General features: G+C 56.4%; 4 protein-coding genes across 5 annotated transcripts; 3 read left to right on the forward strand and 1 right to left on the reverse strand.

The window, feature by feature from the left end:
• Positions 1-1,852: 1,852 nt before the first annotated feature.
• LOC147223998 (olfactory receptor 11A1-like) lies at positions 1,853-2,779 on the forward strand. Its single transcript, XM_086164941.1, has one exon. The coding sequence runs from the start codon at positions 1,853-1,855 to the stop codon at positions 2,777-2,779; it is 927 nt and encodes a 308-aa protein (XP_086021067.1).
• Positions 2,780-5,970: 3,191 nt separating this feature from the next.
• Positions 5,971-6,906, forward strand: LOC147223999 (olfactory receptor 2F1-like). Its single transcript, XM_086164942.1, has one exon. The coding sequence runs from the start codon at positions 5,971-5,973 to the stop codon at positions 6,904-6,906; it is 936 nt and encodes a 311-aa protein (XP_086021068.1).
• A 5,659-nt stretch (positions 6,907-12,565) lies between these two features.
• On the forward strand, positions 12,566-13,699 carry LOC147224000 (olfactory receptor 2G6-like). The gene has a single exon (XM_086164944.1). It carries the CDS (start codon positions 12,566-12,568, stop codon positions 13,697-13,699), a length of 1,134 nt encoding a protein of 377 aa, XP_086021070.1.
• Positions 13,700-14,429: 730 nt separating this feature from the next.
• Positions 14,430-22,479, reverse strand: pgm2l1 (phosphoglucomutase 2-like 1). Of its 2 annotated transcripts, XM_086165000.1 has the most exons (14): positions 21,983-22,479; positions 20,116-20,283; positions 19,324-19,430; positions 19,106-19,190; positions 18,951-19,034; positions 18,588-18,784; positions 18,175-18,364; positions 18,003-18,100; positions 16,396-16,570; positions 16,215-16,308; positions 16,009-16,138; positions 15,706-15,895; positions 15,458-15,591; positions 14,430-15,110 (listed from the first exon to the last, which is right to left on the reverse strand). In XM_086165000.1, exons 1-14 carry the CDS (start codon positions 22,091-22,093, stop codon positions 15,008-15,010), a joined length of 1,866 nt encoding a protein of 621 aa, XP_086021126.1. In that variant the 5' UTR covers positions 22,094-22,479; the 3' UTR covers positions 14,430-15,007. The 2 variants fall into 2 exon arrangements, with proteins under 2 accessions (XP_086021126.1, XP_086021127.1); XM_086165001.1 differs by lacking the exons at positions 20,116-20,283; positions 21,983-22,479 and adding an exon at positions 19,488-19,529 and having other exon boundaries at positions 19,324-19,449.
• Between the last annotated feature and the right edge of the window lie 413 nt (positions 22,480-22,892).

The raw sequence follows: 22,892 nt of genomic DNA on the forward strand, positions 1-22,892 counted from the left end.
AGTTTCAGGAGCTGGTTTGTGGCGGGCGAGAAGCTTGTGTGGGAACATCGGGCGCCGCTGGTCGAATGTGATGTGAAGCGTTGAGCCGCAGCACATTTATTCAGTTGCTCGTGCACCGTGACCTGTATGCTTCTGAAACAACTTTCTAGCAGGAAAATCCACGCCTCTCTTTGGCGGACGCTCCCAGAAAAGACCAATCGACCTTTTCCAAGGTTGTCCGGGCCCTCGGAGGTCCAGCTCCGGGTAGCAGATATGCTTTGTGTTCAGTGTTCTTGTAACATCCTGAAGACCTCGCAGGCTCAGATCCAGCCTGCCATTGTCTTCTCTGCCTCTGGATGTTGAACGTAAGTGTCGACAGGAGCGTCATGTTATCTGCATGTAGAATGTAGATTTCTCATCCCACCACCCGAAGGTGTGTGTTTGAAGCGTTCCTCTGAAGCTTGTAACAATGTTCCTTTTCTGTGGAAGAAGACAAACATCCGTTTTCCTTTATTTCTGATGAAAACAATGTGACTTTGTCAGAAGGTGTGTGGTCATGGTGACTGTATCTTCTGCAGTAATGAGGCCCAGAGGAGCTGCAGGAACAACAAGAGGCCCCGAGGCGTCCGCGGACGCTCGGACGCTCTGGAGGCTCGCCGGCGTCACTAACAGCCAACAAGGGAGGAGTTTCCATGTTGATGGATGGAGAAGCATCCAGCTGAGGCCTCCACCCTGGTGTCTGGGCTCCCCTGTGGACTCCAGAGGACAAAGTAAGAAAACAAACAGCGGAAAATGTCCAGGTTAGCTGTTGATGTGTCACCAGTAAGTGTCTCCTCGCAGCATCTCTCACTTCCTGTCCTCCTGTGAACCCTCGATTCCTGCACGAGTCCTTATCACCGTCCAGATACTTTGTAAAATATGATAGCGGCAAATCTTCAGCCCTGGTTAACATCTGGAGAGCTTCAGGCGGCAGCAGCAGGGTTTGGAGCAGCAAGCGGTCACCTGATGCTGTATCGCTCCCAATGTTTCACAGCTTGTGTAACAGCACGATAAGCGCAAAGCAGATGGCGGATCCTTTTCTTCAGGACGTTATCGCCAATCGATGTAAAGAGAATCCAGCTTTGCTTGGCCTTCTCATTGACACGTCTGGACAATGTAGGGTGTCTACTGAGCCTCCTGGATGAGGAGCGTGGGAGGAACCCTGCAGTCAGAGTAGAACTCGAGGTATGGGAGAACCTGCAGACTCCACGCAGAGGTTCTGTGGAAGCCGACCAGGAACCTTCATGTGAACTCCAGGTGCTAAACACTGTGACACCTGGAAATGATTTACATACGAATAGAACTCAAGAGGTTCCTGCTCATTGGAGATGGAGCTCCAGAGATGTTCTTCAGATAGACCTCCGGGCCGAAGGGCTGTGAGACCAAGAACTGTGAAGGCCTCCTCTTGAAACTGTACGTGGCGACAGAGACTTTGGCCCGTTGAGTAACTGGATGGACGTGAGGAGCGACCGTCCTGTTGTCCTTGGCTTGTTTGGACCTTCGGCGTGTTGTGTTTGCAGGATGTTCACCTGAGTTCAGGAGGACCCGCAGGTTCAAAGCAGTGTTTGGCCACATGTCGGACACTGAGGACCATGGACCGGTGAGACGAGTGATTTGCAAACACACACAAAGAGTGTGAGGCGCAGTCGGAGTGTGTGGTGTGTGGGAGTGACGTCAGGGAGGGCGTCCACGGTATAAAGCTCTCAGGTGACCCTCAGAAGGGTCACAGGGACGTTGAAGGTGGCTCGTCCTCCTGATGGAGATCTGAACGGTGAAGATGCGCGGACCTCATTAACCTCTTTACACCTGTGAGTTTCAGAGCGGAGCCAATCTGATGATCAACTCCACTCCGGTGTCACAGTTCCTGCTGGCCGCGTACCTGGACAGCGGCCCCTTGAATTACTTGTATTTCCTGCTGCTTCTGAGTCTTTACTGCTCGGTGATCTTCTCCAACGTCCTGCTGATCCTGGTGATCTGCGCCAACAGGAGCCTCCACCAGCCCATGTACATGTTCCTGTGCAGCCTGTTGGTCACCGAGCTGTACGGAAGCACCGGCGTGTTTCCCTTCCTGCTGCTGCAGATCCTCTCCGACGTGCACACCGTGCACGCGCCGCTCTGCTTCCTCCAGATCTTCTGCATCTACTCCTACGGAAACATCGAGTATTTCACCCTCGTGGTCATGTCGTACGACCGCTACCTGGCGATCTGCCACCCTCTGCAGTACAGCAGCAGGATGAGCGTGAGGAAGGTCGCCTTGCTCCTCGCGGCAGCGTGGCTTCCTCCGCTGCTGCTGAACGTGGTCACCATCTACCTCCTGGCTTCTCTGCGTCTGTGCCGGAACGTCGTCCACAAGGTTTACTGCGACCACCACTCGCCGGTCAAACTGGCTTGTTCCGACGGCGGCGTCAACAACGTGTACGGTCTTGTGTTCGCCGCCCTCTCCGTCTTCGCGCCGCTGCTTTTAATCCTCTTCAGCTACGGCAGGATTCTCCAGGTGTGTTTCTCCGGATCCGGACGGAGCCGGCGGAAGGCCGCGGCCACGTGCACGCCTCACCTGGCCTCGCTGCTCAACTTCTCCTGCGGCGCCTGCTTTGAGATCCTCCAGAGCAGGTTCGACATGAGCTTCCTGCCCGGCGTGCTGAGGATCTTCCTGTCCCTCTACTTCCTGACCTGCCAGCCGCTCTTCAGCCCGGTGATGTTCGGCCTCAAACTCTCCAAGATACGAGTCCTGTGCAGGAACAGCCTCGCCGCCGCGCTGTAGACGCTCCTGTCCTTCAGCCGGACGTCAGGAGACGCCTGGAGAACATCAGAATGTTCAGGTCCTGCAGGAGAAGCTGCAGCGCCGAGCGCTTCCGTCGAGCACGACAGTTATTGATGACCTCCTGCTGACCTTCTCGTGCTTCTGAGTTCACTCACATCTTCTGAGTTCGGCTTAAACGTGACCTTTTACTTCTGCATTTCCTGCCAGTCACAGCAAACTCAGAGCTTTCAAATGAAACGAGAGAACGTGTTTCAACCTGGAACAGAGCCGGGCATCAGCCTTCCTTCTCCAGGGTGGTTTGGAAGATGAGGCTGTTGCTCCGAAGCCCCATCCTGCTCTTCATCACCTCAACTGCTTTTAGAATCATCCACATGTGGAGGTCATACGGTCGGTGTTTTGTTCAAGGACTTCCAGCTCTAGTGTCCTGCTGAGAGAGAGATGAGAACAACTTTATTTATCCCGAAGGAAGTTGTTGTGCCAGAGTTTCAAGTAAAAACATAACAATAATAGATAATAGCAGGAAGGAGGAAGAATAAGAAATACAATGAAATATAAAGTGTCTTAACTGTTAACTGTAACTACAAAGATTGAAGATTCCCTGCGGCTGAAGGAAGAGGAATTAAAAAGTCTGATAGCCTCAGGTAGGAAAGACCTCCTGTGGCGTTCAGTGGAGCTCCTCGGTGGTATCAGTCTACGACTGAAGGAGCTCTGACAGGACGTCAGTGTCCATGCAGGAGGTGATGGACGTCCATGATGCTGAGGAGCTTCTCTGACACCTGCACCACAGACTCCAGCTCCACTCCCAGGACAGATCCAGCTCTCCTGAAGAGCTTGTCCAGTCTGTTGGTGTCAGCTGTCTTGATCCCGCTGCCCAGCACACAACAGCGTAGAAGATGACGCTGGACACCAGTGAGTGGTAGAACATCTGCAGCATGGTCCTGCAGACGTTGGAAGATCTGAGCCTCCTGAGGAAGAACAGGCGGCTCTGACCCTTCTTGAAGATGGCGTTGGTGTTCAAGGTCACACACCTGTAGGTGTCCACAATGTCCACATCAGTACCCACATCAGATGCACCAAAGCATCTGTGGCCTTCAACACCCGAAGGAGACACGGAGCAGGAAACCAAAGCCAGATCAGAGAGTCAGTAATCAATACTTCCGAACGGTTGGTGGTTATGATCGTTCCCTCTCTGATCTTCACATGTCAGCAGAGGCAGATCCTGCTCAGGGTCTGAAACTCATGCTGGTCCAGATGAGCTGTGAGTTCTGTGTTCCTGAGCTTCAAACTGAACCCCAACCTTGACCCTTCAATAAAGACACATGTGAGAAAAAACAACAAGAACATTCTGCATTTCATTCTTTTACTTCTAATGTTCTGGTGTTTTATCGTCCTTTGGAAACTTGAAAAAACACAAGTTTATTTTGGCAACAAGCTGCAAGATACAGATCATTGATGTCATGTTTGTTGCTCCTCCATCCTCTCCAGCTGGTCTCCTTGGACCGGCAGATGTTCGCTTGTTTTGAGTTCTAAGCTGGAGGTTCAGATGGTGACAAAGAGCCAGAAGAATCCTTATGGAGGTGAACAACTTGTGTTCATGAGCATCAGCACCAACACCTTCTGAAAGTGCTCCGCCATCTCCATATTCTCGGGGTACCAAACCCCCCCTGATCCTCCATGTGTCCAGAACGTCCACCGAAGAACGTCGTCATGCTGGATCTGACTTGTGAAGCTGATTGCAGCCCGTCTGGAGGTCCATCTTCACCGTCTTCTCTCCGTCAGTCCTGGTCAGCACATCTTCCATGAAGCTGTCCGTCACATTATGTTCTTCAAGATGTGTTTGGATGCTCCTCTCCAAAGAACTCCAAGGACCTTCAGCTTTTATGAAGTCCACAGCCGTTTGCACCAGGACGTCCTTCTAGCCACGCAGGAACTCATGTTCTCTCATGTTAGTTAGTTTAGCAGCATGTTCAGCGCTGCGGCGGCTGGTGCTTCTGCTGCAGCGAGAAGGTCCAGAAGGTCCTCCCTGGTCCAGTTCCAACAAGGGAGGCGCTTCATGTGTGGCATCTCCATGTTCTCCCCGTGTTTGCGTGGAGAACACGGGGTTCTTCTGGTTCCTCCCACCGTTCAAACACATGCAGGAGGTTGATTGGAGGCATCAGGGTGTGGTGTGGATGACAGAGGTCACTTCTATCTCAGTGACGTGTGAAGGACAGGCGGCTCCAGCGCAACGCTGGCTTTATGAGCGAGAAGCTCGGTCAGGTATGGAAGGAGATATAAACCTGCGTAGATACAGAGTGAAGGAAGCGCTGTAGGTACTGGAGGGATGGAAGTTCAGCACAGTGAGTTCTGGCTGATCTTCTCCCTCCTTCTGTCTCACCAGAGCCCAGCAGGCTGAGACCGAGGTGAGGTGAAGGCATCTTAGAGGTTCACAAACATCTCAGTCACATCAGAAGTGCACCTTCTGTGGACAGTGACCTTCAGGGACCGGACGGATCCAAAAGGTTAAAACGGGAAATTATTCCCTGCTACTTCTGTTCCCCTCCTGCTGATCTTCTGCTGATCTCACTGTGGTCCTCAGAAGTCATTCCTCAGCGGCCCTCAACACGTCACACTGGACTCAGAGAACCAAAACAAAAACCATGAAACAGAAAGTGAAACACTGGAAGTTATGAGTGATTGTCCTGCTCCTCGTCCTGCTCCTTAACCTTCTACTGAGCATCCTGTAGGTCGACCCCAGTATCCACACCAGATCCTGGGGTCACATAAAGAACATATCAATCTGAATAAAGCTGTGAACATCTTGATGTTCTGCCTGATGTTCTGCCTGCTGGTCCAGATGTAGAGTTGATGCTCCTCTCACGCTGGTTCAGGTGGACTCGGTTCCAGACGCTCCTTGAGCTCCGGTATCATTTGTGACGGCCGTGTTCTTCAGGGTTGTTGCGTTATTACATCATAGCTTGGTGTTTGGCCGTGCAGAGGAGGAGTAGATGATGGTCTGGCCGCAGAAGGCGATGACGCTCCGTGGGCGTCACCTGACTGTTCCAAGGTTAAAAGAAAGCGTGCGGTGAAGCCGCTCACCTGGGAGGGAGCGCCGGTCGGGTGAGGCGTTCACCTCTTCGTCCGGCTTCTTCTGGCGCCGTGGGAACATGGTTCATCTCTGCCGGGCGTCCTTCAAGGAGTCTGTCTGAAAGATGAGCGTCAACTCCACGCAGGTGTCCCACTTCATCCTGAGCGCCTACTTCCACACCGGCCCGATCAGATACTTGTATTTCGTCATCGTTCTCATCTTGTACGTCCTGATCGTCTTCTCCAACGTCCTGCTGATCCTGGTGATCGGCGCCAACAGGAGCCTCCACGAGCCCATGTACATGTTCCTGTGCAGCCTGTTGGTCAACGAGCTGTACGGGAGCACCGGCCTGTTCCCCTTCCTGCTGCCGCAGATCCTCTCCGACGTGCACGCCGTCCCCGCGCCGCTCTGCTTCCTCCAGATCTTCTGCCTGTACTCCTACGGCGGCGTGGAGTTTCTGACCCTGGCCATCATGTCGTACGACCGCTACCTGGCCATCTGCTTCCCCCTGCGGTACCACAGCCTGATGACCCCCGGCAGGATCGCCAAGCTGACGGCCCTGATCTGGCTGTACCCCGTCCTCGTGAACGTCTTCCTGGTGTACGGCCTGACCCGCCCTCTGCCGCTCTGCGGCAACGTCATCAACAAGGTCTACTGCGACCGCTACTACGTGCTGAAGCTGGCCTGCGGCGGCACGTCGGTCAGCAACATCGTGGGACTGTGTCACATGTTCACCGTCATCCTGTCGCTGATCTTGCTGATCATCTACACGTACGCCAGGATCCTGAGGGTTTGCTGCTCCGGGTCCAAGGCCACGCGGCAGCGCGCCGTGAGCACCTGCGCGCCTCACCTGGCCTCCCTGGTGAACTTTGCCTGCGGCGCCTTCTTTGAGATCGTCCAGGGTCGCTTGGACCTGGGCTACCTGCCCGGCGTGCTGAGGGTGGTCCTGTCGCTCTACTGGCTCACCATGCAGCCGCTGGTCAACCCGCTGATGTACGGCCTGCGGCTGTCCAAGATACGGGACATCTACATGGGCTTCGTCCTTCCGGGCAAAAAGTGAATCCTCCCGGATGGAAAGCCGTTTCTGCCCGGCGGTGGTTCCGGACGCTGCCGTCTGAGGTTCCCTTTAAAGAGAAGACCTGATGGTGTGGAACAATCAGAAGATGCAGAAAGTCCTTGCAGACGTTTTAAGACTGTTAGTGAGTCTCCATCGTCCTGTCGCCGGAGGTTTCTTCTCATCGGAGACGTCCTGGTTCCAGATCTCCGGCCTCACCTTTGACCCAGTTGTGTTTCCTCTGCTTGTGTTTTACCAGCGTGTTCTTGTTTTCACCCTGACCTTCTCGTTTCCTGAGTCTCTGCTGTTCTTTCCAAATGTCCGGCCGATGTGTGGAGGTTTCCGAGACATCTCGGAAACACCGCGGAGGATCCTGCTCTGAGAACATCACCTTTACAATTCTGTCCAGCAAAATGTGCTTTCTTCCCTCCTCTGTTCCCCGGCGGAGCAGAACCTGCCTGGAAGCAGCTCCAGTTTACTGGAGGTCCAGTCGGCTTCATCACCCTGGAGAACCTTCTCCGTCACCTGCCGTTCTCTCTTTTCCCGCTTCTCTGTTGTGGTAAAAACAAGCGTGTCGTCTGTCGGTCGATTCTGAGAAATCAATAAAGAACATCATGAAACAAGGTGTCTTCAGGCGTGTCTCCAGACCTTCACCATCCATCCAGGAAGCCGAGCTCTGGGCCGCTCTGACCGTCGGTCACCTCATCGCACGTCAGCGATGGAAAGATGATCAATGAATAAATCGGTGGCAGCTCACGAGCGTCAGCGGTGAAGGACAGAAGGTAGAAGGACCTTCCGCGGCCCGCAGATGGTTTCTGACCAGGGTTCCAGTACGAGCGCTCTATCAAAAATGAGGGAATTAGGAAAACCGAGCAGGTGGGAGAAGTCGGCTCTTCACCCAGAAGCGTCACCAGGGGTCCTTCAGGTGAAGCAGCCTGAGAGGCAGAGCTTCTCACGCTCACAGCAGACCTCCACTAGATGTCACTCTGCCACCATCTTCTCTGTGGACCGTCCTCACTCTGTCACTCTCAACACAATCGTACTGTAGATCTAGATGTTGGTGGACCAGCAGCTGATGTGTATTGAGGAGCGCCGCTCCAGAAGTGACCAAGGAGCATCGTTTATTAAACGTGTGTCTTCAAACCCGAGTGTCTTGATGACCAACCAGGCTTCAGGCTTCAGGCTGAACGGGTGATGAAGCTGGTGATGGAGCCGGTGATGGAGCTGGCCAGGGATCTGATGCCTTCCAAGCCTTCGAGGAGCGAGAAGAGCCTGGTCTGCTTCTAAGTGTGATTGTAGAGAAGAACATGAGGTGTGGAGACCTGCAGGGCGAGAAGTTTGAATAACGATTGAGTTTCATTTACGAGTCCTCCTGTGTCGTGGTGGCCCGGGAGATGGTCTACATCTCAGAGGGATAGAACCTCGGCCTGGAGGTGAAGAAAGAAAACATCAGATCCAGAACCAAGCCGACCAAACCATCTCAACCGTGTGGGATGTTGATCTTCACCGATGTCTCCAAAAAGACTGATTCATCTCCTCCCTTGAATGTTTGGTCTTTTTGTTGTCATGGCGAAGTGGACCAGGTCCAGACTTGAGTGTCAGAAGGTCCACTCGCACGTCAGCCGTTCCAGTTAGAAACGTTGATGTAGAAATGAAACCAGACCAGACTTAATATCATGTGGTACCAATGTCGCCAACACACTGGAGCACCAGCTGAGAGAGGTTTGGAGATGTGAAGGACCTCCGGCGAGGAGATCACTCCTTCATGAGCTCAGCGGCTCACTAGTGAACCTGCTGAGGAGTTCTGGAATCCAGGCTGTCGCTCTGGAGTTGAGCGGGAGCGGCGAGAGCGTTTGACCACGGCTGTCCGGGAGGTGGTTTACTAAGACAGGGAAGCTAAAGAGAACCCAGCAGAACACTAGTAAGGTGTGTGTGTGTGTGTGTGTGTGTGCGGTGGACTCGAGCGAGAAGAGATGGAGAAGTGGATGTCGGCGAGTTACCGACCGGCTGAGGAGGACCAGCGATCGTCTTTCAAAGCCGACATTCCCGGTCGGGTTCCCGAGTCCTGCTGCTGCTGCTGCTGCTGCTGCTGCTGCGAGCATCCGAGACACGGATGAATAAAAGATAAATCCTCATTATTAAATCATACTTGGCATTTAAAGGCAGAGTGAGAGAAGAACCTTCACTTCATCCATGGATGATGTTCAGACATGAAGCGCAGCAACATGTGCAGGTTACATTTAGCATCTCACTGTGGCATCAAGTGTGCAGCCAGTGATTAAAGAGATAAAACACCGAGGTAAACACACCTAATATAACCACTTTATCTCTTTACACTCTTAGTTATTATTTCCATCTGCTGCTGCTTCTCCTCCACTCAGGCTGGTGAAGATGCTGGAGCCGTCATGGCCGACAGGCGGCGTTCATCCTGGACTTTATCTGAACACACATGACACAACCAGGCTCACGGAAGGATTCATAGTGTTTCACTTCTTTTTAATGGAGAAACTCATCCTTCATCCATCTTCTTGTAGGGCAACATCCAGGCTGTGAGGCCCAGACCTCCTCCTCCTCCTCCTCCTCCTCCTCCCCACCACATGGTCCGGCTCCTCCAGGGCCCCGAGACCTTCTCAGGCCAGCCTGGACACATGGTCTCTCCAGTGTGTCCAGGGTCTCCTCCCAGGTGGACATGCCTGGAACACCTCCCCTGGGAGGCGTCCAGGAGGCGTCCAGGAGGTCCAGGAGGTGTTCAGGAGGTCCAGGAGATCCAGGAGGTCCAGGAGGCGTCCAGGAGGTCCAGGAGGCGTCCTCACCAGATGCTCGGGCCTCTTCATCTGACTCCATTAAAGTTGTTAAATGAGCAAATCAAGTCAGTCAAGGTCTTTCTGTGAATGTCAGGTTTCACTGTAAATAGAAACAAGTCCATGTGGAGGATTTGAAGAGCCCAGACCCTCTGAGTGTGAACCCCAGATGTGTCGAGAACCTCCTGACCCCCTTCAGGACCTCAGCGTGAGGCTGGACCAGCAGATTCAGCGTTGAGAAGTGTGAGATACATCAGAATCATGAAGATGTTTGACAGAGGCCGGTCACGTCAGCGAGTCTGCGAGTCCCGCTGAGCTGGGTGGAAGCCTGACGCTCGTTCCTTCAGTGGAGCTCAGCAGATCACTGGGCCACGTGCTGAAGGTCCAGCTGTCACCTCTCCACCTTCATGCAGTGTCTGGAACCCCGGACAGAAGGGGTTCATCATGTTCTCCTCACCACAGTGAGACGGTGAAGCTCCAAGCTTGTCCAGAACTTCCCTTCTGGCGTGGCGGTGACGGAGTGACCTCCTCACTGCTTCCAGTGCCTCCTCTGATCAGCACGGCTGAAGAACTTATGAGTTTAATGTGGACATGAGAAGGTCCTCCATGAGAGTCTTCGACCATATGCACAAGACTTGTCTGATGTTAGTCCACTATCAGAGCAAACCTGCACTTTGAGAAGATCAGGACTTTCCTCCAAAGGCCTTCAGTGACAGGAAACCAGAGGCAGGAGTTGGAGCTTCCGGGGCTTCGGAGAGGAAAGCTCGTCCGACCATCTGATCAACGGATGTTCCTGCCCTCCGTACAGAGACTCAACCACTCCACTGAGGTCACCTAAACACGCGCCAGATGTTTTCCTGGATGTTCAGCTCGAGAACCCTCAGTGACGCTGAAGGTCGGACCCGGCTTGTGGTCCACCTTCTCCATCCTCTCGGCTCAGAGGCCTCCTCGGCAGTCATTCTGTTGACATCCAGACCTCCTGAGGGACCTCATTATCTCCACGGCGACCACGGGCCTGCCGAGGGGTCTCGCCGTCTAATTTGCTGCAGAGGGAATTGGAGGACCTGGACGACGTGATGAAAGGACCAGGCCTGAGGGACCTGATGTAACCTCCGTCCTGCCAGATGCAGACAAACATGTTTGGATGTGGGCTGGTCTTCTGAGGTCAGGAGGGTCAGGAGGTCACAGCAGGTGAACAGATTCAACCGACGTGTTCTTCAGAGATCCTGCTCGTCTTGGGTCGGGAGGAGGTTCTGAGAGACGTGGCGTGGTCCACTCTGGTGGATCTGCCGCACTTCGAAGGTGCAACAAAGGTTGGAGATGCTGATCTAAACGGCAAACGTTCCACCTACGTGCTTTGATCCAAGCGAAGACGAGAACAACCACTTGGGTTTCCATGTCCTCCTGTCAGTGACCTCAGATCTCACCTTCTTCACAGCTCCAGTGATCCTGGGCCGAGATGAAGGTCACGTAGCGTCTGTCGGGCAATGGTTCCACCACCGATCAGCTCTGCTCATCCCTGGTTGATCTTCATCATTCTTCCATTCAAACGCTGCACGTCTGGAGTCCAGGAACCTTCTCAGGTCCCTTTCAATGGAAGAGGCGAGTCTTCTGGGATCTTCCGGACCTTCCAGGCCTGCAGGCCAGCCGTGCTTCAGCTGGCCGAACACCTCCGGGCCGTTCTTCTGGCTCTGAGGACGTGGCGGGTCTGAGCTGAGCTCCTGCGTTCCTGTGAGGAGCCTCATGGCAGCATCTCAGACCTGCTGACCAGGAGGACGGACATCTGCGTGAAGGAGAGCCGGAGAAGATTTGGATGCCCAGGATCAGATATCAACCTGGGCTCTGATGGAGCCCCAGCTGGTCTCCTGGGAACCCAGCACGTTTAAGGTTCCCCGACCTGGATTCCTGGATGAGCGGAGATGTTTGAGCTGACCGTCAGTCTTGTCTGAGAAGAAGCCGTCCAGACTCGACTTCCTGGGTGGTCATGTGACCCCCATGAGCCGTGGTTATCCTTCTGGACGGTCGACGGATGGATCCGATCGAACGATTTGGCCTCCAGCTTCTGAGCTTCAGAGCTTCTGAGCTTCTGAGCTTCTGGCACCCCGGCTGCGAGGGGGCGTTGCCTCCCGCGTGACGTCATCTGCTCGCCATCTTCTGCTCCGCGGGCCAATAAGAGCGTCGGAGGAGCTTCGTCTGTCCGACCTCCTCCAGGTCCGAGCGTCTGCGAAGCTCCCTCAGCCTCCAGAGCTCCTCGTGTCTGCAGCACCAGAGGTCCTCTGTCCACAGCTGTGACCCAGACCTTCTCAGTATCTGACTGCGCTGATGTGGTCGCTGTGTTTCTGCTGCAGCTTCTCCTCAGTCAGAGGCCGACGTTTAGCGGCTTCACGGTTTTATGTTGTTTCCAGTGAGGTGGAGCAGAACCTGTCAGAGAAGAAAGTTGCAGAAGGTCCTGGTGTGACTTCTCTCCAGCGGAGACACGTGAACCTCTGAGATGTTCTCCGCCTGGAACGGCAGCAGAAGCTCGAGAACCTCGCGGACACAAATGGGCTTTGAGAAGCGTCCGGTTTAATGTTCGGGAGACGTTCATGCCTTGGATGGAGACAGAAAGGCTGGAGATCTCAGAGTTGTCCTTCTCGGCGTCTCCGTGTTCTTCTGGGCCGCAGAACGTCCACGTCCAGGTCTCTCTGCTCTGATTGCGAGCTTCTCCTTTGCTGCTGCTGGTTCTTCTCTCCCTGGTTCCAAAGAGCTTCCGCCTCCTTGTTTGAGGAGAAGCCGTGTGTCGGAGAAGGACCGGAGGCGTCCTGATGTTCTGCTCCGCGGAGCCTCCTTCCGGCCCGTGAAAGTCCCGGAGACGCCGGCGCGAGATGGACAACACGTCGGACCTGGTCCTGGTTCTCCACGGGCTGGACGGCTCCCCGTGGCAGCGCCGGTCCTTCTTCGCGCTGGGCCTGCTGTCCTACCTGCTGACCGTCCTGGTCAACGTGACGCTGGCGGTGACGGTGTGCGTGGAGAAGCCGCTGCACCAGCCCATCTACATCTTCCTGTGCAACCTGTGCCTCAGCGGCCTCTGCGGGGCCTCCTCCTTCTACCCCAAGCTGCTCCACGACCTCCTGGCCGACGCTCACGTGGTCTCCTACGCCGGCTGCCTGGCTCAGATCCTGGGCATCTACAGCTACGTCTTCTGCCAGTACACCGGCCTGACCGTCATGGCGTACGACCGCTACCTGGCCATCTGCCGCCCGCTGCGCTACCGCGCCCTGATGACGCCGCGCTCGGTGGCCCGGCTGCTGGCGGCCACCTGGACCTTCTCGGTGCTGGAGGCGGCGGCGGGCGTCCTCCTGACGGCGAGGCTGCCGCTGTGCGGGCGCCGCGTCCGCAAGCTCTTCTGCACCAACTGGGAGGTGGTGAAGCTGTCCTGCTCCGACACCACCCTCAACAACGTCTACGGCTTCGCGCTGATGTTCTCGCACCTGCTGCAGGCGGTCCTCATCCTGGTGTCCTACGCGCACCTGGTCCGGGCCTCGCTGCGCTCGCGCTCCGACCGCAGGAAGTTCACGCAGACGTGCCTGCCGCACCTCCTGGCCCTGTTCGTCTTCACCGCCACGCTGGTGTTCGACATCATGTTCTCCCGCTACGGCGGCGGCGGCGGCGAGCTGAAGGTGCTCCACAACATTCTGGCCGCCGAGTTCCTGGTGGTGCCGCCGCTGCTCAACCCCGTCATTTACGGCATCAACCTGCAGCAGATCCGCTCGCGCATCCTGCCGAGCCGAGCTCGCCGCCGCGTGGCCGCCGCCGCCGCCGCCGCCATCTTGGCCCCGGGGAAAGGGACGCCCGCTGCCTCGGGGAGCCGCTTTCGGCTGAACCTCCGGGTTCAGGGGAGGAACCGAGCCTCGCCTCGTCTCCAGGAGACACCTGCACAACGCAACGGCTCAGAAGGACCTTCCTCGGCATCTCCGTTCCACGTTCGCTCGCAGAAACAACAAACGCCTGTCGATTAAAGCTAACTTGTATTTCTGTCCAAACGCCGATGATCTCCAGCTCCTGGTCAACCTTCCCTGTGCCGTCACTAATAAACATCATCATGCTCACATCTCACCTTCTTCCAGCTGTGTTCCTCAGTGGAGAAGAAACACAAAGCACATCGGCCGTCACGTTTGATAACTTATCCCATCCCTCGGTGATCTTCTTTATATCTTTATATCTTCTGTAGAACAGCTGAGTAGGAATGAGACAAGGACTTGTGTGACATCTGAACCATGTCTGACTGAGAAGGACAAGGTTGACCTGAACCTTTAAGACGGACAGAAAGACAAGGTTTGACCACGACTTAGAGGTCCTGACTCTCCATAGGTTGAGAGGGACGTGGGTGGACCACGACCTGGAGGCCTGAGGACCTTCAGAGACCTGGAGGCCTGAGGACCTTCAGAGACCTGGAGGCCTGAGGACCTTCAGAGACCTGGAGGCCTGAGGACCTTCAGAGACCTGGAGGCCTCAGAACCTTCACAGACCTGGAGGCCTGAGGACCTTCACAGACCTGGAGGCCTGAGGACCTTCACAGACCTGGAGGCCTGAGGACCTTCACAGACCTGGAGGCCTGAGGACCTTCACAGACCTGGAGGGAGGCCACCGACATGATGAGTGTAAAATCACCAGAACATCTCGCCCACTTGACTGTGCTCAGACGTTGGTCTCCTGCCGTCGCAGCTCGTCTTCCACAAAGACGCTCAGCCCTTTGATAGCTTCAGGTTTATTGCGGATCAATAACTCCAACACAAACACAAACATCTGGGAAAATAAGCTCTGCAGCAGCGCCTGCAAATAAATATCTCCGGTAGAAAAATAAATAGGACGGAGGAGATCTTTGTTGATGTCTTCACCCTGCCTGAGGCCAGGAGCCTTCAGCCGGCCTCCTCCGAGCAACGACTACAAACACAAATCTCATCTTCATCTTCTGAAGGCATCTCCTCTCACCAGCAGCTCCAGGTTCTTCTGCTCTCCGGCAGCGTCTTCACAGCTTTGGAACAAGTACTGATTGTCCTGCTTATTACTACTAGTATTACTAGTACTACCGCTGCTAGTACTACTACACACTGAAAGTGCTCCCAGCCAATGACTGATTGTGTTGACCTTCACGTCTTCTCCGTACAGTGTGTGTGTGTGTGTGTGTGTGTGTGTGTGTGTGTGTGTGTGTGTGTGTCCAGCAAGCTCCAAGACCTTCTGAAGCTGCAGCCAGACGGCTTGTCTCCACGGCGACGACACAACAGGACGTGACATCACAGAAGGTGAGCGGCGCTGAGGGGGCGGGGCTAAAACATGCGGCGAACTAGGTTGTTTTTCTCCGGCTCCAGGAACTCCTCCACCAGATGGTCCGTGACCTTGAGAAGCTCCGCCTCCAGCCTGGACACGTCACTGCAACACAAGAGACGTCACTGAGACTCGGTCCTCCTCGGCCTCACGGTTCCTCAGGAGCTCCGGACGGAGACCAGGTGGACCAGGTGGACCAGGTGGACCAGGTGACGTCGCTGAGCGTCCGAGGCCAGCAGGTCCAAGACTCCGCTCTTCACGCCCTGGTTCTGAACAACAGACTGGTTGATAAGATCGGAGCGTCTGAGCCATGAGGAGCAACTCCTCGTCCTCCAGAAGCAGAACGTGAGTGTGGTTCCTCCTCTGCTCCTCTGCTCAGAGGAAGGTCACCTTCCAGCGTCGCCGAGGTTCAGACCAAATGAAGTACCGCGGTTCCCCCTCCGGTTTCCCACCTCTCTCCCGGCGCCGAGCAGATCTCGGTGTAGAACTTGATCTTGGGTTCCGTCCCGCTGGTCCTCAACGTGGCCACCACACCGTTCTGCAGCGTGAAGGTGATCATCTGGCTGCTGCGGCTCCTGGGAAGCACCTGGAGGAGAAGACCTCCGTCAGGAAGCTCCGGGATCGAACCGGTTTTAGCCCCGCCCCTTCGGCAGAGCCCCGCCCCTTCGAGCCCGGAGCTCCGCCCCCTCCGGAGACTCACGCAGCGCTGGTCGGGCCGGCTGCTGTCGTACCCCGTGGTCACGTCTCGCACGTGGAGGATCCGCACGCCGCCGCAGGTCTCCGGGTAGGAACCCTGGCCGCCGAAGTTCCTGATCCTGGAGAAGATCCTGCAGATGGTGGGCGGGTGGTTGCAGACCACGTAGGACGTCCTGGAGATGTGCCGGCCGTACCTGCGGAGGAGAACCACGGGACCTCAGCGGGCGAGGCGGCGAGGACGGGACTCCCGGACCGCCTGGCGGCCGGTCGCCGTGACGCCGAGCTCCCGGAGATCCTTCTAGCTCACGTCCGGTAGATGTTGTCCAGCTGCTGACTCAGACTCAGCTTCTGACGGCGGAGGTAAGTCGCCATCTCGGCCACGACGGCAGCCGTGCTCACGCCGTCCTTCTCGGGAACCAGGCTGCCGCACAGGAACCCTGCGGACGGCGGGCGGGTTCGGATCAAGGAGACCACGGGGGCGACCCGCTCCGATGGAGGTGGAGGTCCACCTACCGATGGACTCCTCGAAGGAGAACAGGACGGTGTTCCCCGACCGGACCAGCTCGTGCATCATGTTTCCGATCCATTTGAACCCCGGCAGCGTTTCCTGCGGAGGACAGAGACCTCAGAGATGTCCAGGAGATACCTTCTCCTCCTCCTCCTCCTCCTCCTCCTCCGCCAGCAGAAGCCTCACCTGGAAGTGGAAGCCCTCGGCAGCGGCCAGGGCCCGCAGGATCTTGGAGGACACGGTGGTGGCCATCATGTAGAGGCTCTGGGTGTCGGCAGGGTCAGGGTGAGTCTCCTTCCAGTTGAAGAACATCCACCAGCCCAGCAGAGCGGCCATCTCGTTCCCCGAGAACACCTTCCACCTGAGGAGGTCAGCAGAGGTCCGGCCGGTCAGCCGGAGAACAACCTTCTCAGAGGACCTCGGCCGGAGCGAGAGGTCACGGACCTCCTGAGGCCCCCCGGACGCCGGTCCACATAAAGTCCACCGGCAGAAACCTGGTCAGGGAGAGGGAACTATTATGGTCTGTATTTTTGTTCTACACCAGGGCCTCAGACTGGATCCACCTGGGCGCTGGAGGACCTGCTGAGGACCTGCTGAGGACCTGCTGAGGCCACGTCAGGGTTTCCACAAGACAAGCTATGATAAATGTTCAACTGTTCTTAAATATCCTCATTTTTATTTTTCTGCACAAAATATGATGAAAAAATAAATCAACAAATCAAGAATTAAGAAAATAAATCAATCGGTAATAAATAAAATAACAATAATAATAAGACGGCAAATGAGAAAGACTTAAGAAACCCCATATAGTTGTTGAGTAGAAGAATCTATTATTATTATTCTTCAGATTCAAATTAACGGTATGAACAGTTCTTTAACCTTGAACTTGCACATGGTCTCTTCTGACCACGGCTGCTCTCCTTCTCCTTGAGGTCTGGCAGAGCTTCTTCTAGAAGAGCCCGGACACACTTGTCTTGAGGGAGGAAGCGACCTGGATGATGCTGGTGTCTCATCAGGAGACGAGAACACGACCTTCCTCTTCTGGAAGGACGATCCTTGCAGCTCAAACAGGGCTTTTGGACCGGTTCACCTTCTGAACGGCTTCCCTGCTTCAGCGATCATCTCACTCCCCGCATCTCCTCCCTGGTGTGGAAGTCCTGCACGTCCAGCTGTGTAATGATGTTTCAACTTGTATTCCCTGAGCACCCCAACTGTGCAACTAAGACATGTCGGGGTTCCCCTGAGCTCCCCAAAGAAGCACCTCTTTCCCTGAGAAGGTCTGTGCTCCTCAGCAGCCTTTCTTTCACCGCAGGCTTGGAGACCAGTTTGAGTCTGTGTACTAAATATATATGATCCCACTCGGTGGCACCGCTACCTTCCAGTGTCAGTGTTTCGGGGTTCGGCGTCTGCGCCCACATATGATGTGATTGGTTGAAGGTCAGAAACCATGGAAACAAGGTGTTTGTGGTGCCCGTTTGACATCACATTAAAGTTTAATAAAGTTTGAAAAGCTGGGCTCGTGGCTAGCATGGAGCTAACGCTAACCCGGACACACACATTGACCTTGTGTGTGTGTGTGTGTGTGTGTGTGTGTGTAATCGTGTTAGCTCCGTGTTAGCGTCCTAGCCCTCATTTTCCCCCGTTCTCGAGGCTGAGGCCTCAAACTATCAGCCAGCAGAAGCTACCTTGGAAGCTCTGCTCCACACCTTCCACGCTGAAGGTTGCTTCCAGCGGCGGCAGGAGACCGGCGGCTCCAGACCTCCGAGTCTGCGACGCGTTCGGGAAAAACTTACGATTCCGACTTCTCGGCCACCGCCAGACGGTCGGCGTCGGGGTCGGTCGCCAGGACGACGGAGGCCTCCTCCTGCTCGGCCAGAAGAAGGGAGAGCTCCTGGAGAGCAGAAGAGGCAGCGGCTGAAAACAAACCCGAGGATCTGAGAGGAGAAGAGGAGGAGAAGTTCTCACCAGGACCGACCGGCCCTCCTCGGGGTTGGGACAGCGGACGGAGGAGAAGTCGGGGTCGGGGTCCTTCTGCTCGGGGACGGGGATGGGAGGAGCCAAGCCGAAGGTCCTGAAGGCCTCCTGGACGAAGTGGTGTCCCACGCCGTGGAAGGACGAGTGGACGAACTTCAGAGGAGAGCGCAGGTTCAAATCCCTGGCGGGCAGAAGACACGTCAGAGGGACGCCGTCCAACGCTCGGACCTTCTCTGATCTCCGGCTGCTTCAGACAGACGCTGACAAAGCCAGAACGGGACAAGCTTCTTCTCTCCAAGGCTTGCGGTTTGACCCGAAGGTCACGGCCGAGGACCTCCTCACCCCCGGTCACGGCCTCCATAAAGATCGGAGAAGACCCCCGGGGTGCAGCTCTGGTGTCTCACCTGTGGAAGCAGAGGGAGGCGAGCTCCTCCATGTAGGAGGCGTTGATGTCTCTCAGAGGGTCGCTCCTCAGCGAGCTGCTCTCCACCAGGTCCCGGTCCCAGCAGGAGGAGCTCCACGGCTCCAGGTGCTCCTCCATGCTCCGCAGGATCTCTTTGTCGTGAGGAGAGCAGATCTGGGCGCCGTTACTCCAGTAGACCTGCGGGGCAGGAGACGGACCGGCGTGACTTCCGCCCCTGGGACGAGGAACCCAAGCAGAGCGTCTGGGAGAAGCTTCAGCCTCCCGGCTCCAGAAGCTTCAGCTTCGTGGTTTGCAGGACGTCTCCGGAGCTCCTGCCGGCGGGAGCGGCTCCTCCGAGACCCACCTTGTATCCGTTGTCCTCCTTGGGGTTGTGGGACGCCGTGATCATCACGCCGGCTGCCGCCCCGAGCTTCTTGACGGCGTACGGCTGCGGACACCAGAGGACAGTGAGAGGGCGGCGTGCGGGTCGGACACGGCGGCGGCGGCGGCGCTGCTCACCACGTACGGCGTCGGGACGAAGGAGGAGAACAGGTGGACGGGGACCTTCCTGCTGAGCATCACCGCCGCCGTCAGCGCCGCCAGGCTGAGGAGCAGACAGGAGATGTTACCGACCACCTGACCTCAGGTCAGAGGTCAGAGGTCACGACCCCTTCCTTCCACGATGACCTTGTCGAACAGTGTTTCCATGGTAACGTGCGGCGGCAGCGACGCCGTACCTTCTGCTGCTGCAGCCGCTCTCCTGCTGCCCGCGGGTGTCAAAGCCCACAACCACTCCTCTGGTGCACACGTCTGGAACACACCTGGCCAGGTAACCATAGAGACCCTGAAACACACACACACACCTGGCCAGGTAACCATAGAGACCCTGAAACACACACACACACCTGGCCAGGTAACCATAGAGACCCTGAAACACACACACACACACACCTGGCCAGGTAACCATAGAGACCCTGAAACACACACACACACACACCTGGCCAGGTAACCATAGAGACCCTGAAACACACACACACACACACACACACACACACACACCTGGCCAGGTAACCATAGAGACCCTGAAACACACACACACACACACACACCTGGCCAGGTAACCATAGAGACCCTGCAACACACACACACACACACACACACACACACACACCTGGCCAGGTAACCATAGAGACCCTGCAACACACACACACACACACACACACACACCTGGCCAGGTAACCATAGAGACCCTGCAACACACACACACACACACGCACACACACACACACACGCACACACTCACACACACCTGGCCAGGTAACCATAGAGACCCTGCAACACACACACACACACACACACACACCTGGCCAGGTAACCATAGAGACCCTGCAACACACACACACGCACACACACACACACACACACACACACACCTGGCCAGGTAACCATAGAGACCCTGCAACACACACACACACACGCACACACACACACACACACACACACACACACACACACACACACACACACACCTGTGTGGCCTGGATGACGGTGAGGTCATTGATCCGGCTGAATCCGGCCCCCATCCTGGCTCGGAGTCCTGCGGTGCCGAAGCTCATCCTGCCGCAGAGCCTGGTCTTCAGCTCCTGGATCTGCCCGGCCTCCAGCAGAACCTCCAGCTGGGTTCTGGTCCAGGGGTTCTGCGGGTCGCCATGGAGACAGAGAGAGCGTCAGCGGCCGGCGCCCACAACGCCTTCTTCTCCGTCCGTCCGGAGCTCCTTCGAGCGCCGCGGATCTTCAGCATCGGGTTCTGCCGCGGGGCCTCCTGGGCCCGTCTGATCCTCCTCGGCAGATCTGAAGGATGTTTGGAGGAACACCTGAAGCTCTGGCTGAGACCTGATGTCGGTCGTGGAGGGTCGGCGCTCCGGCTGCGGGTGGCGCAGAGGTCCGTGCACGTTCTGCCGCTGGCGTCGGACCTTCCGCCTCCTCGGGTTCGGCTTCTGCTCCAAATTCCGGCCGTCTCGGTCCGACCCCTCTGACCGTCCCACCACCTCCAGCGCCTCCTTCTCTGGACCCTGAGGTCCTGGACCTCCAGGGCCGGAGGGCCTCCACCGGCACGACCATCGCTGACGTGCATCTTCATGAAGACGCTTTGGATTCGGGAGGTTTGGCTGCAGAGCTCAGATGTTGCTGAGGAAGAGACGCCTCCTGGAATCAGACCGGTGAAAAAGGTCTAGAAGGTTCCGTGTCTGCAGGTAGTGCTTCTTCCAGCTTCTTCTGGAAGCAGGAAGTGACTGAAGCTCCATCCAGAGCAGGGCCATGGTCCAGGTGTCATGTTCAAGGCCTCGCCTGCATTTACCCTCCGATCACATGACCAGATCACATACCTAGTGTGTGTGTGTGTGTGTGTGTGTGTGTGTTCTGCCGGCTGACATTTAGCGTGGAGGTCAGCAGCTGCACTCTGACCTTTAGACTTTGGAGGTTGCGCTCCACAAACACTGAGTGATCCAGCAGATCATCAGCTCCAAACCTCTCCAGGAGAAGTTTCTTCTCTTTCTAAGTCCACATGCGGTGAGGAGCCTTTGGAGGTCTGACAGAGCTTCTGGTAGAAGCTCTGAAGGAACCTTTCACAGGCCGGCTGTGACGATGGTGAAGGACGTCCCGTCCTCTCCTCGACCCCCAAACCAAACCTCCTGAGGTCCAGGTTCTCCTGTCCTGCCACCGTGGCAGGAGACGTGCACCCATCACAGAAGGTCAGCGAGAACATCGAGTCTTCTGAGGAGGACCGTGACCTTCATGAACCCTGTGAGAACCCTGCTGACGCCGGAAGCAGAAAGCAGCAGCTCGCCAGGTGTTCGACCAACCCAGATCCTCCCACAGGACCTCCTTCTCAGGTCCTCCATGTCTGATCACCAGGATAAGGTCTCGCCAACCATCCCGACCGTCCCGACCGTCCCCTCCAGGCGACCCTCCACGCCGCCACCAGGAGCCCTGGCCGCCCATCCGACCGGCCTCGGCTCTTCTCGTCCTCGGCTCCTCGCTGGTGGAACCAACTCCTGAGAAGGTCAGAGCGGCGGCGGCGCCGGGAGCTGAAAACATACATCTTCTCCAAGCAGTAACCTACTAGTCACACGAGTCACCACCCAGGATGTGAGATGCCATCAGGCTGAGCAGCTCCTGCTCACTGACTGCAAAGGTTCTTCTTGGAGGTCTTTGCTGAGAAGCTTCTAGCAAACGACCGGGATGTCCGGTCATGTCTGACCGTCCCGCTGCTGCCCGAGGACGCGCTGCCTTTTCCGCGTGAACGGACCCGAGATCCGGCCTCTCGCCGACGGCGAGTCCCCGCAGCGCCCCGCAACGCCCCGCGTGTCCCCGCAGCGCCCCGCCGGCCCTCCTCACCTTGTCCCAGGAGAACCAGTGCTGCAGCGCGGCGTCCAGCGGCGGGTCCCCGGTGCTCGGGTGTCCCCGGTGGGCGTCGGTGTCCCGGCGCGGCGCGGTGTCGTCGCCCATGCTGACGGAGGCCGGCGCGGCTCACAGCCCGCGGGACGGACCGGCGGGACATTTAATACCCCGCATCCTCCGCCGCCGCTCGGCGTCACCCTTCCGTCACCCCGCGGTCACCGGACGCCGGAAGCGGCCGTCCGTCCGCGGCCGTCCGGGGAAAGTTAGCCGGGAAGGAGTTCTGCCTCCTCGGATTAACGGCCGCCCGCGCCGCCGCGCACAGCGGACAACTTCCGGTCAACTTCCGCAATAAGAGCCTCGTTTACGGCGTCACGACGGTGCCGCGACCGTTTCCACTCGAGGGTCGCGGCGTGGCGTGTCGTGTCGTGTCGTGTCGTGTCGTGTCGTGGCCGCCGAGGTCTCCTTCTCCGCGCCGCGGTCAACGCACACTCCACGCGCACACGCAGTAGTGACGTCACTTCCGCTCCGTTACTCGTGTGTTTTGTTTTGTTTGGAATGAAATGAAAGCCAACACGTGTTTCGGGGTCACAGCGGCTGTAAAACCACTGAAATACTTTCTATGCACACAAACATTAAACACATTAATAAAGTACAGGTTTAGAATGTCATTTACACGGTGCTTTTCTGCAGGAAATCCATCCAGTCCCTGGAGAAAGACTGAAGTTTGGTTTGATTTCAGTCTCTTTTCTTTTGTCAATGTGACATTTTCCCAAATGTAGAACAAGTTGTACGGAAAAGTAGTCCTTCTCCTCGGCGCTGTCTCTTCTGCGGCGTGAGAAACGTCCTTATCCCGCAGCTGCGGGGAGAATCCGCTTCTCATGACTAAAACCTGTACCTTTGAGCAGTT

Source organism: Fistularia commersonii, chromosome 18 (assembly GCF_037954325.1).
Source record: "Fistularia commersonii isolate RoL2024-O1a breed Wild chromosome 18, RoL_Fcom_v1.0, whole genome shotgun sequence".
In the NCBI taxonomy this organism is placed as follows: Eukaryota; Metazoa; Chordata; class Actinopteri; order Syngnathiformes; family Fistulariidae; genus Fistularia; species Fistularia commersonii.